This window comes from Emys orbicularis, chromosome 9 (genome assembly GCF_028017835.1).
Source record: "Emys orbicularis isolate rEmyOrb1 chromosome 9, rEmyOrb1.hap1, whole genome shotgun sequence".
NCBI lineage: Eukaryota > Metazoa > Chordata > Testudines > Emydidae > Emys > Emys orbicularis.
In genome coordinates, this window is record NC_088691.1 from 80,412,689 (window position 1) to 80,425,865 (window position 13,177).

The 13,177-nt window shown below is 39.6% G+C and overlaps 1 protein-coding gene across 7 annotated transcripts in view; it reads left to right on the forward strand.

The window, feature by feature from the left end:
- MBNL1 (muscleblind like splicing regulator 1) overlaps positions 1–13,177 on the forward strand; it is a 194,375-nt gene that overhangs the window by 145,211 nt on the left and 35,987 nt on the right. For 6 of the 7 annotated variants that reach the window (XM_065410401.1, XM_065410400.1, XM_065410403.1 and 3 more), the window contains 2 exons: positions 10,695–10,865; positions 12,243–12,335. In XM_065410401.1, the coding sequence (XP_065266473.1) occupies positions 10,797–10,865; positions 12,243–12,335 (162 nt within the window). In that variant the 5' untranslated portion in view covers positions 10,695–10,796. The remainder of the gene's footprint in view (positions 1–10,694; positions 10,866–12,242; positions 12,336–13,177) is intronic. The other variant, XM_065410399.1, reaches the window with a different exon arrangement.

The following is a 13,177-nucleotide window of genomic DNA, read 5'->3' on the forward strand; positions in this document are numbered from 1 at the left end:
GATGACATTTCAAGGTCCCTTCCGGGCATAGGATATCTCCATTAATTTTGACAGAACAAGGAGCAATGGTCTCAAGTTGCAGTGGGGGAGATCTAGGTTGGATATTAGGAAACACTATTTCACTAGGAGGGTGGTGAAGCACTGGAATGCGTTACCTAAGGAGGTGGTGGAATCTCCTTCCTTGGAGGTTTTTAAGGCCCGGCTTGACAAAGCCCTGGCTGGGATGATTTAGTTGGGAATTGGTCCTGCTTTGAGCAGGGGGTTGGACTAGATGACCTCCTGAGGTCCCTTCCAACCCTGATATTCTATGATTCTATGATATACACACAAAGAAGTTACCATCTAACTGTGACAGAGCTGTAGTGATCTGTCTATTCAATGTGTCTTTTAGGGCAGACCCAGGGGGGACCCCCTTGGGATCTTTAGCTTCAGTTTGGTGTCTCTAGACCTGTCACAGTTCAAACAGCAAAAAAGATGAAAAATCTTCTCATCAACTACTTTTATTTCCCTCTTCCAGCATTGAAAGCGATGAGAGGAAGCCTCCTGCATATACTCCTCCAGGGTGCGATAGGGCCATTAACCATTAATTCCCTATTAATTCCCTATCTGATTTTGATAGTCCTTCTGGATGGGCTGGCGGGGAGGGTCAATTCCCATGCCTCAGTTCACAAGTTCAGAGCAAATATTTTCAAAGTTATAAAGCAAAATGTACATATTTTCTTATAACACGGAATACAGACATTATAAGTGTGATTAATGTATGCAGCAACTGACAAGCATTTCACAGACTCTAAATATTAAATACATTCTTATAAGACTAATACCTATTCTGAGAAAAACTAACATATGTCGGAACTGGTCTGGTCCAAGCTATAAGTTTGTCAGTTCTCAACTAACACCTGCAGCCTGGGCACGAGCTGGCATCTGGCCTGCCAGTGTCACAGCAGTGCTACCGGTATTCCTTAGCATGAATATGTTTGCTAGTTGCCTAACAGTAATTTGACCTCTTCCAAACTCTGAAAAGGATGCAACATGATTAGATATGTTAAGTTGCTAATGCACCTGAAATGTGATAGCTTTTCTTTGGAGTAAACATAGCATGGCATCAGTTATAGAAGAGTTGCCCTTCCCTCCTTAACAAATTTCTTTCTTACATTACTTTTAAAAGTCAGATTGTAGCATTGTTTTGTATTATTTAATCCCAAATATATTTTAGTTAAGAATAATGACTTTGCATGGAGAGGAAATGTGCAGAAAAAACATTAATAACTGCTGATACACAGATGGTATCCTGAATCAGGAGATGTTCTTTGGTTATTATGGCCAGACCCTCAAGACTCAGCCCTAATGGATGAGAACATTTGAGTAATAAACTTGGTCAAGATGCATGTATTCTGACTTTTCTCATGCTGCATATTGAAGCACCGCTATGCTTACATTCCAGTAGCAACACCATAAATCAGTTCTTTGCCTGATAACTCTGCTTGTCTGTAACATCTGAGGACAGAAGGAGGGGGAGCTCTTTCCTGGTAGCTCCTCATTTACTGTCATCCAAATGCATGTTGTTGAAGTATCATAATATCCAAATTGAGACTGTTGGAAAACACAGTACCAGTACACTGAGAGTTAGGATTACCATACGTCCGGGGTTTTCTGGACATTGCCTATTTTTTGAGCCTCCGTCCTCTGTCTGGGCAGATTTTTCAAATAACAGGAAATGTCCGGGGTTTTTGCAGATCAGAGGCTGCGGCTCAGAAAGAGCCCCGATTGATCCGCTTCCCAATTGGTCCCTCCCCAGCATCTGCAGTTGATTAGTCCATTCCCCTGCAGCTACAGCTGCCAAATCCCACCCACCCAGACCCCAGCTCCCAGCCCTGGAGGGGGAGGGGTCCTGCAGGGAGGTGCCGACTGACGGCTGTTGCTGTGTCCTGGGTTTGTGCCAGTTGCCCTGCCACCGTGAGTATCCCCACCAACACTGTCCCCCACCTCCATTAAGTACCCCTCCAGCTCCCCCAATTGTACCCCCCCCACTCCTATGCAGTGTCCTCTTTTGGGGAACCTGAAATATGCTAACCCTACTGAGAGTAGTGATGCCATACATCCCCACCATCACCTCCCCCTCTTCCTATCCCCTCATGTCCTCTTAGAGTGCCACAGCCATTTACATCAGAGAGCTAAATGTTAAGTCTCATTTATATATAACATTCCAGATGGCGGCTATTAACCTAATTCTTTTCCAGTGACAGTCTAGATTGTAAAAGAAAGGACAAAATGACACTGCATTTTGTCTCAAGTATCAGAATTGTATCTTGATATTGCATTATATTTCGAATTCTGCAAGTCAGGTTGCACCAACCAGTGTTCTTCTTTGGTTATGTGATTATAAATATAACACAGCCATGTTTGCCTGATGTGTTCTCGGGGCATTTGATGCAAGTTTCCTATGATGGGGTACGCCAGGCATTTGATGAGGCCCCAGAGCATTTACTGACTCTCCCTCTCTCTCCTTTGGCATACATCTATCTCTTTGGGTGGTGGGGGGAATTAAAATTAAAGGGAGCTTGCTTCAAGACACAGAACTGGTTCAGGCGTGTAATGCTCCTAGTGATGATGCAAGTGCATGAGTACCAACCTCAGGGCAGATTGTTAAAAATCAAGGCACAAACCCCTAATTGGTGATGCATTCTAAACTTGGATTTCACCGATCAACTGCACCAAATGCAGACTCCTCAGGCACATTAGCAGCCTTAACACAGGAGTCACAGACAGTCCCCTTGGGTACTCCAGTCTGTCTTGCCACCCAAGTGAGCATATCTCTGTGATAGATGGCCCTTTACATGAAGAATCACAGCAACATTCAGTTTAGTCCTGATCTCAAAGGACCAGTAACTTACCCCAGGTCAGTTGCACTTTAGGTCTCACACCAAAGACAATGCTTGTAGCCAATTCTATAGTAAACTATATGACGATTTATTAAATAGATAAAGGAAATTAGGGAGTTGTTTATAAGATTCAAGCAAGCAAACATAGACAAACCAATGAGTTTACAGTCTAAGGTTTCAAAAGGAAATATAGGTTTCTATAATCAGCAAGCTCTTTTTGACCTTTAGGGATAATCCAGGATAAGCAGCTGGGGATCTCTTGCTTATGACTGGAAACACCTTGTCCCTGCAGAGTCCAAGCAGCATAGAGATACCTCATTCCTTTTGTTTGGGGTTTTTATCCCATCCTGCCATGTGCTTTGAGCTGCAAACTTGGCTGATGGGAGGAATCCACTTGCATCACTCATCTTAATGGGGAGGAGTGCAGAAAAAAATAAGTCTTTAGTTCTTTTGTTGACAATTCCTTAGTCCAGATATAGGGCAGTTTCAGTTGTAAGATCCACCTATAGCCTGTCAAGTATTGATGGACTTCCTCTTTTGAAAGGGGAATAACAATTTCTGTAGAAGAGCAGCTCTTCACACAAATTAATGTCCCTCTCCTGTCTGGTGATTCATACAGTCACAGAGGCTCACAATACAACCGCTCAAATATTATGTTACAATATGGAACACAAATATTATTACAAGTAAGATTAATGCATGCAGCAACTCACAGTCATTTAATAGAGTCTAAACACTAAACATTTTCTTAGAATGCTAATATTTATTTTATCAATATTTACCTACAAGTGAGCTAGACAGAGTCCAGCTATGTATCTGTCAGTGTCCACCTGGGACATGAGGACCTTGGTATGAGCTGCCAGCATCACAAGGTGAACCACTGACATTTCCCTATTTGTAGCTCATCTCTTAAAAATCTCCCATAAAATGGAAGGAGTGAGAAAGAGACCATGAAAATCTATAGGGAAAATAGGAAAGTAGGAGACTAATCTGTGTCCACACTGTATCTGTGAATCAAGTTCTTTTTTAGTCTAAAATGGGGTAACTCAAGGAGTGCTCATACTGTAGTTTCACTTTACTCATTTGACAGTAATTAAGTCTGATTTCTACACTGCTTCAGTGTAAAATGTCATCTTTCAGGCAACTAGTAAAGATCTGTGATTTTTTTCTGTAAGTCATCATCAGGGATCATTAACATGGATTTTAATATAAAAAAGTTAGAACAAACTAAAAATGGTCCAAAGGTGCTGATTCTTTTACAGAACATTACAACTTATATCAAATATGATTGGAAAGTCATGTACTGAAATGAAGTTGGTTTATTTGTGCAAATTTGATTTAAATACCTGTCCATGCTGTCAGTGTGTTGCTAAAACATCAACCAGGATCAGTCAGTTCTAATGAATCTTTAAAGATTAAGGGCCATATTCCCTCCTGAGCCAAGATAGCTTGGTACAGGAGAGTGGGGGATGGGAGACTTCAGGTTGCTGATTACAACTACATGATTCTTAAGTTCTCCTGACCCGTCTGACGATTATAGCAGCCTAAGGGCTGCTCTATACTTCTGACAGCTGACTATAGTGCCTGAGGAGCGGAGCTTTGTTTCATTACTGGCTCTTCCCCTCCCTCCCTTGACATAGCTCTGCCCTGGGGCATTACAGTTGGCACAGAAGCCAGCCCCACCAGCTTTTATGCCTGTTGGAAGTTCCCATCTGCTAGGGGAATTCTCAGCTTAGTAATCATGGTCAGATTCTGGCTCCTTTGTGTTACTTAGTGTAAAGGAGCCAGACTGCAAACTAGAATCTGGCCCATAATCATCTGGAAATGTAATAGCTATGCCTTCCCATTAAGACTTTGAGAATTATGCAACTAATCCCCACAAGCACTATCACTTGTTGACTTAGGGGCAGATGTTTGAAGGTGCTTAGGTGTCTATCTGCCATTTATTTCAATGGGAGTTAGGCACCTAAATACCTTTTTAAAATCTGGCCATTGGACTTTAGAGTGAAAGTTGAAGTTATGTGGGGTGATGACATTACTCCAGCTTCAAAGGTGTTTCAGAACTGCTGTAATGTCATAGGATCACAGGAGTTGAAGATTAAAAAGACCTACTAAACCAATTGCATCCTTCTGCACATGCACAATATATAGTCCTGTGCAGAAGGATGGAATATATCTGATTTGAGGACATGTTTTTTTCAACTGTATTTATAGCAGTGTTGAGAATTGAGATTTATGTACTCATTTTATGCTTTAAATAACAAGCTAAAATTCAACACTTTGCTCATTTATGGATTTTTATTTTTTTATTTTTATGTTTTTAATGTACCTCCCTCCCCCCACAAATCTCTAATATTTATTACGTAGGATTTGATTATCACATAGTATCCTAATCTTCATTTGAAATATTAGACTGGATCCTCCAGATAGTCAGGTTGGTCAGATTACACACAATATTTCATATCTTGTCTACAACGGTAATTGTTGCATTTTTCTCCATTAACTGCACCCTGGCTTTATTTTTTTACCTGCTGCTGACATTTGAGGATATATTGCAAGGGACGAGGACACCAACCACAGCTTACTATGTATACCATTAGCCTGTTTTTTAAAGTTTTAACAAATCTTTAACTGTTTGAGAGCAGATGTTCTCAGCTAAATTGTCATCTGCCTTAATTTGATCAAACGTATTCTGTCACTTTGATAGGCTAACAAGGAAATCCTTTTATTCATAGTAGAATCATAACATTACATATAGCCATTAACTCAGACTTCCCCAGTTGCCATTTAACTGTATCACACCATTATGGAGAACAAGAACTAATGGGCTGATTCTGCTTTGAGTGGACTGACTCAGGTCTGAGTCCATTGACATAAATGAAGTTAGGTGGCTTTGAAACCAGTATAAGTGATAGCAGAATCTGGCCCGATAGCTTTAGACCCTGATTCTAGCCCAGACGCTGCCCTTATACAGTCCCACTGACTCCATTTGTACTCTGGCCAAGTGCAGGGAGCTGTGGCCAGCGTGTCTGGCACACTACAAAGATGTGTAAATAAGAATCTCACAAAATCTTCACAATGGCTGGAGATGTACCAAATGCAAACTAGCAAATCAGTTACACTTACATAGTATAGGACAAGAAGCAGGCCATGCATGGGCCTCTCGCTCCAAATATGTATGCTCCAGGGATTGTTTATGCCAAAGGAATGAAGCCCCTGACTGTGTTCATTAGAGACCAGATCCTCAACTTGTGTAAATTGGCACAGCTTTATTGAAGTGAGTGCAACTATGGCACTTCATACTAGTGGAGGATCTGGCCTTAAAGCTCTCTTTGTGTGCTTTACCACTCACCCTCCATTTGCACCTTCTTCTACCTAGCTCTCTATCACCACTATATCCTGATCCGTAGTGTTGTACTAAAGACCTGCTACAGTGACCTTTTTTGTACATAAAAGTACAGAAGTGATTATATGAAATTACTTACTGTGAAATTAATTGCTTTTAACATATGAAGAACCTACAAGTGGAGTTTCTTTTCGGCTTGCCTGCCTTCTCCATTCTCAGAGTTGTATGTATTCTTATTATCCATCCAGAGTTTCTAGTCAGATTCTAAAGTGGATAATGTAGCTCCCTGGATTGGAGTCACCTCCCACCTATAGGAGCCATGCTGCTGGGGAGGAAGGAATCAGAGAAGCAGCTTAGGGCAGCCTTTTCTTGGGAAAGAGGGTTCCTTTCCCGGGGGATTCCCAGGACGCAAAGGGATAGAAGGCTGCAATACGGTACTCTGCTGCCTTCAAGACTAGTCCAAACTTTCCTGTCTGAGGAGAAAATTGCAAGGAAACTGTAAAATTTAGTTTCTGGGCTTCCCAATCTTTGTCCTGTGACCTTTTTAACCCTTACGTCTTTATTTTTCTCAACACTCTCTTAAATTTTTTTTTAAAAAGAGTTAAAACAACATTGAGTCAGACTTTAAACTAATGAAAGAAAGGAGGATTTCATAAAGTGACTCAGCAAAACAAAGCTGACACACTGCAGTCCTCTAGCCTAGCTTAGGTAAATACTCACTGCATCACAGCCACGGACTTGTGTTTAATGCCGCCCATACATTATGTCTTCTAGATAAAGCCATGTCCTGTTGTAGCATTAGACAGGATTATCTCTAGGTGTCAAAGCTGAATAAGAAATCTCTCACTTTCCTACCACCCTAGCTTGCAATTTCAGATTAGAATTTCTTTTTGGAAGAGGAGAATTTTATTTGGTTTTGGATGTAAACTGTCTTACAGAACATCACAGTCTTGTTAAATTTCTGCAGTTTTTAGTTAGATATGATATTTGGCCAATCAGATCCTCCTTATGGTGGCTTGGAACATCATGAGGGAATTATGTTATATTTATGCCACAGCATATGCACTGTGTAGATACATGCATTCTCTGTGTGAGATCTTCATTGATTAGATGGCTTAGCAAAACATCATTGAAGGAACTTTTTTTGTGGAGATTGTTAAAAAAAAATGCAGTACATAAGCCAGATATAATATAATTTAGGGGTGTTTGTGTGTAAGTAAATGTTGAATATTAGGAAATATCAGTTTTTGCTATTTAAGGATGAGACTTGTTCTTCTATGAGATGGACAGAGAACTCTAAAAAAGTCATAAATGTCATAAAATTTGATTTCTTCAATTTGTTCAAATTTACCCTTGAGTGCATTTAAGAGTTCAGGTACAATATAGGTACATTCTTAATATAGCCTTCCATTCATGTGTTTCAAAAAAGAATAACAAGGTATTTTTAATATTAAAGTGTATATTTTGGGGCTGCAAAATGGCCCTGCAAAGTCTGCATTCTCACTTTCTCAGCCCAATCCAATTGCCTTACGTAGGGGTGAGGCTAATTGAAATGATGGTGGACTGTGTCCCCCAGATCCACATGCAGAGGGGATTCTCTGAGGCATGGATTGTCTCCTCCCATCTGGTAAGCAAGGTCAGCTTCCTACAAGGAATGGCCTTCTTTCCGACTTCAGAGAGGGCTCTCTGCTCCTGCGATCTCTGTGAAAGACTGGGAGGGAAAGAGAAAAAGGGCAAGGACTAGGTAAGCCAGGGGCAGGAGTGTCCCACTCTGTCTCTGTGGACTTTACCTGGAAAAGATAATATAAACTGGGGCTGGATTATCTGGAGCGTTTCTTTAGCGCCACTTCCACAGTCCCCTGCTCCTCCCCACAAAAGGGGTCCCTAGGGCAGCTATAGCTGGGGAACGCCCCTGGAGCAGTGTGGCTCCAAAGAAAACATGCCACGGAGAGTTGCTTTCTCTGCCTACATATGGATGGTCAGGGCTTCCAGCAGATCCCAGGAGATCCATGGGACTTGGGTGCCGGCCCTGTGACTCATTCCAAATAAGGGTAAACCACACACCCCCAGCAGAGCAATAAGGGATGAACTCTGTGAGGGGATTCTCATTTAGATTTCCTCCACCTGATCCCCATGCCACAGGTTTTACTGTGGGAAGGGATACTCTGGGGAATTTGCTGAGGCTGTATTAACTCCCACAGCCATTGTGATCCCTGCTGGGGGTATGGATAGATGCAAAATCGTGAGGTTGGAAGCATAAGTTCTTCTCCCTCCAGACAGGTCCACAGCTCCTCATCATGGAAGTATTTTTGGCTTTCTGTAGCAAGGCATCTTTTCCCTAATATGCCTCAGCCTGTCACAGAACCATCGTCCATGACCTTCTGAGGACTGCTAGCTCAAAAAGCTACAAGTATGTCTCTCAACTTGACCAGCATGATAGTGCTATTGTTTGTTTAGTACCTGCATCTGCATTTTTTCTGTTGTGACTGTAATAAATTGGTATATCTGTTTATCCATCCTTGCGCTGGATAAACAGGATTCAGAAGATTGAATCTTGTAATGGAAACTATATTTCACTCATGGAAATGTTCTAAATAATTATAAACAGGTGCTCTGAAAAATACATTTTAGTGCAGTATTCTTTAGAGTGACTGCAATGGATACATAACCCCAAAGTGATTTCAAGAATTATGTAAAATCCCATTATCAGACATACTGAATTATGCAAAGATCATTGAAATGCCAATTGGCTCACTGTGAAAATGAGGTTCATATATGTTGAGCTGCCAAGAGTAGAAAAAAATAGGTAGAAAAAAAAGTTGTTTTTTTTTACTTAAAAAGAGAGTTCAAATTAGCTTTGTAGTTTTTTTGAGCAAAATTCAGTATAAGGTCAAACTATATTGAGTTAATTTGTTTCCTGAAAAAGCAAAGCCAAGCCAGATAAAAACAGCTTAAATTAAGGCTCTGTTTTTCTGTCTCTGCTCCTGCTTGGATTCATTTCAAAGATTAAGGGAGGAAGCAAAAACTCACAGTTTAAGAGATCTGTTCTCCCAACAAAAGATTTTATTCTCCTTGTATTTTTGTTTTTTTCAGTTGATTTAATGTCTCAGAGGAAGAGCGGGCTTCATTGTTGAAAGTTTAAGAGCAGTTATTGCATAGGGCTTTTCAATGATGATGTTTTCTAACCTAAGTCATATGAAATGTAAAAGGGATACCATCTTAAAAATCATACTTCTCTCTGGTAATGTTTTATCTACTGTTGTGATATGTGTTGTTACAAAAATTACTATAACAGAGATTTACTGAGGGAAATTGTTTTTCCTGCTTTTCAGTGTGTTTACTTTGTGCATTTGGCAGCATTTTGTGTGTACTCAGTTTTATTCTTTCTCCTGTATATTTAGTAAAGCCAGCATTTTCCAAAGTGACCTGTGATTTTAGGTACCACCTTTTTGGATGCCCAACTCCGGAAACCTTCGGCCTAGTTTTTAGAGTGTACCGCTTGCACAGTTTCCAGTGACTTCAGCTGGAGCCGTGAGTGCTCGGCACTCCCAAAAACGAAGCCTCATAGTTTCACAAGCTGGGACCCCAGACTTTAAGAAAGGCACCCAGAAATCAGAGGTCACTTTTGAAAACATTTTCTGAAGTAATTTTCCTTTGTTACGTGTGGGGTCTTTCATACAGCACCAGGGAAGAGAGAAACAGTTCTGAAATAACAAGCAACGTTGTCTTCTTAGCAGGGGGACTCTGGGGTAGGTGATGTACCTGAAATTACTTCTACCTCATTTCTTAAAAAATGTAACTGAAGTTCACATTGATGCATCCTTTTAATCCAGACAAAATTAGCATGTCCAATTTATTGTATAGAACATGCATATTACTGCCACTGTTGGTTTCTGCCTCTCATAGATGGTGTGTGCCACTTCAAAAAAAATGTATTTTATATGATAACCTTTTCCTTTCATTGCTTCCTATTCCCCTTATTGTAATGCAAACAGATCAGTCTTTAGCATGTTGAGAATAGTACTTGTACTTTCTTGGGCTCACTTCTAAAGTTGGACTGTAGTCCAGTAGTTGGATGTCTCGCTGTATAAACTTTTGCCAATGTGGAGACTTGTGGAGGCAGGTCTGTGGGTTACATTAGTGCTTTGACTAGGGTATTTTTAATTGAAAAAGATTTTGTAACCACAGAAAACAATTATGTTTTCTTTTCAAGGAAACAGCATTTTGCTCACTTTTAGCAACAGTGGTTCTCTGAGAACATGCTGTAAAACATATAGTTTAGTGATACTACTTTAAGGCTATCATTCTTTATTTGTTGTTGCTCTTATAAATATTTGGTTATCCATAGAATTAGCTGTTTTTTCTCCCTAGATCTTTGGTTTCTCTTGTTTGGTAAGTGACATAATGAAGGTAGATATTCCTGTGGCTGTTTTAACACTAGTTATGCTCATTTCTCCTATGTTTAGGGTCGATGCTCAAGAGAGAACTGCAAATATCTTCACCCACCCCCACACTTAAAAACACAGTTGGAGATAAATGGACGCAATAACCTGATTCAGCAGAAGAACATGGCCATGCTGGCCCAGCAAATGCAACTAGCCAATGCCATGATGCCTGGTGCCCCATTACAACCTGTGGTAAGCATGTTTTCAACTCTTATTTATCAACAGGGCAACATAGTGAAGAGCCACAGATAATTATAAAACAAGTTATTGCAAATAGACTAAGACTGATGATATAAGATAGCCAGTATCAGATATCTAGTAAGATGCCAGTAAAATTTGGCATCAACCACTAAATGATGGAGAAATCAAATACAATAAAATGCCTTTCTGTAACCATTTATAGTGCTTTATTTTACCTTGTATGAACTGTACTTGGAATAATATTATTTCTTGTTTTGTTGATTTAATTATATTAATTTTAATTTGAAAAAATGTATGTCCATCCAGAGTGCCAGCAAAATAGATTTCCTTTGCACAGTTCACATGCTATAGGAATTTTAAAATTACTACATTTTCACAGTACGCTGTTAGACAAAGTTCAAAGCTGGCAGTTAGACCTGTGTGTTTAATGTAAATTTGACATGCAAGGTCAACACATCAGGCTTGTCAGGCAGAAGGATCAGTAAATTAATTCCATTTTTTAAAATGTGAATAATAAGGAAAACCTATCAGAAATCTGTTCTCTGGTTACAACATGACCTAATCATTAATACATATTGCCTGTCCTACTTTTCTGATACCTTGCTTAATATGCACATGGCAGTGTATCACATAAGCTGGTCTCCAAGGGGATGAGTTAGTTTATATTGCTGCAATGATCCACAGCTCAGTGTATATAAATATGACTGTCATCAGCCAACTATATACATACGCAGTTGGGAGTTGAACACACAGTGCAGGACACATCGCTGATATAATTCCACTGAAATCAGTTGAGTTAACTGAGGATAAATTTGGCCCCCAATCCTTCAGGTCCAAGCCACTAACTCAATTACTGGAGGGCACCAAAAAAGATGAACAGGACTAGTGTGTTCTATGCAAAAAAGTACATTAGGCAGTCCACTGCACTGCCAGTTGCAGGAGTTCTTTTATTTCATACATAGGGATGAAGGGAGGTAAAGTGATAGCCTATGAGAAGTGAATGGATGGAAAACGCTACATCTGCACTTTCCCCTGTTTGTTCCCCAAGCATCCTATCTTGGTTGTGGGTAACTTGATGAAATAGAATTCACCCTTGGACACCTTCCTTTTGCCTGTTTCCCTAGCAAACTGCATTAATAATTTGTGATTTTCTTTTTAACTTGGTTTTTATTTTAAAAATAATGTAGTAATAATTTAAAATTCCTAAATGTAAAAGTAGAGACATTGCAAAAATCAGAGCAGTAGCAAGAACTATCATAGTTGTGTAAAACAGTTGCAAGGTCCCACGCTTGCTGGGTTTAAAAATATCAGTAATTTTTTTAACATATTTTAATTAGTTAACTCAATACAATTATTATTCTCTCATAGAACTATATGCCTCAGTCATTCCAAAAAAGAGGGGGGGAGGGATCTCCATATTACATCGACATTGATACCAATTATCAATACCATACGTTCAAGGTGAGAAAATATTACATTTTAATTTTTGCTGTGTTGTGATAGGCCTTTCTTCAAATTAAAAGTAGTACTAGTTAAAGCAAGGAAATTAAGTAGACTGACAACAGCATACTAACTCCAGAATGTTAAGGTACCATACTAACAGTGGAGATGACATAATGTTATCAAAGTATAACCCAGACAGTACTCTAAGATGTGGGCCTACCAAAGGCCTCAACCTGTGAGTTGGTGCACCCTGTCTTTTGCTTGCTTTCTAATATGAAATAATCCCATTCTTTGTACCAGTGAAATAACTCAAATGAAGAATATGTCTTGTGGGTTATATCTTCAAAATAGCCCCAAACTGGTCATCCAAGTTTTTGAACATCCAAAACCATAGATGTATTTGTGCAAATCCAAGTTTTGGACCATGCAAGAACTTGGCTGTGCAAGTTTAGGATGGTGCTTTGGAAAAATATTGTCCATAACACAGAATTTATTTGTATAATGCAGTATAACCAAACACAGCTTCCACTTGTCCTTTGCTTTGCACATACTAATGTATAGATGCTATAGCTAAGCTGTAATGACATTTCTATTTTAAAACAATACTAGAATAATAATTTTCTGCAAGATAAACAAATGGAAGTAACATTTACTTTAATATTAAAGTTGGTAGGTCAAATTCTGCCTTTTCTTACATCCATGCAGTCCCAAATCGGGAGCAGAATTTAGGTCAATTTATTTTAAAGCATAGCACAAAGGCTTCTGTTTGTGTTCCAAAAAGCCCTTTATATTAAGGGACAAAACTCTTACATGTGCAATTTTTGTATGTAATCACTTGAGTGCAAAAACAATAGAATTTA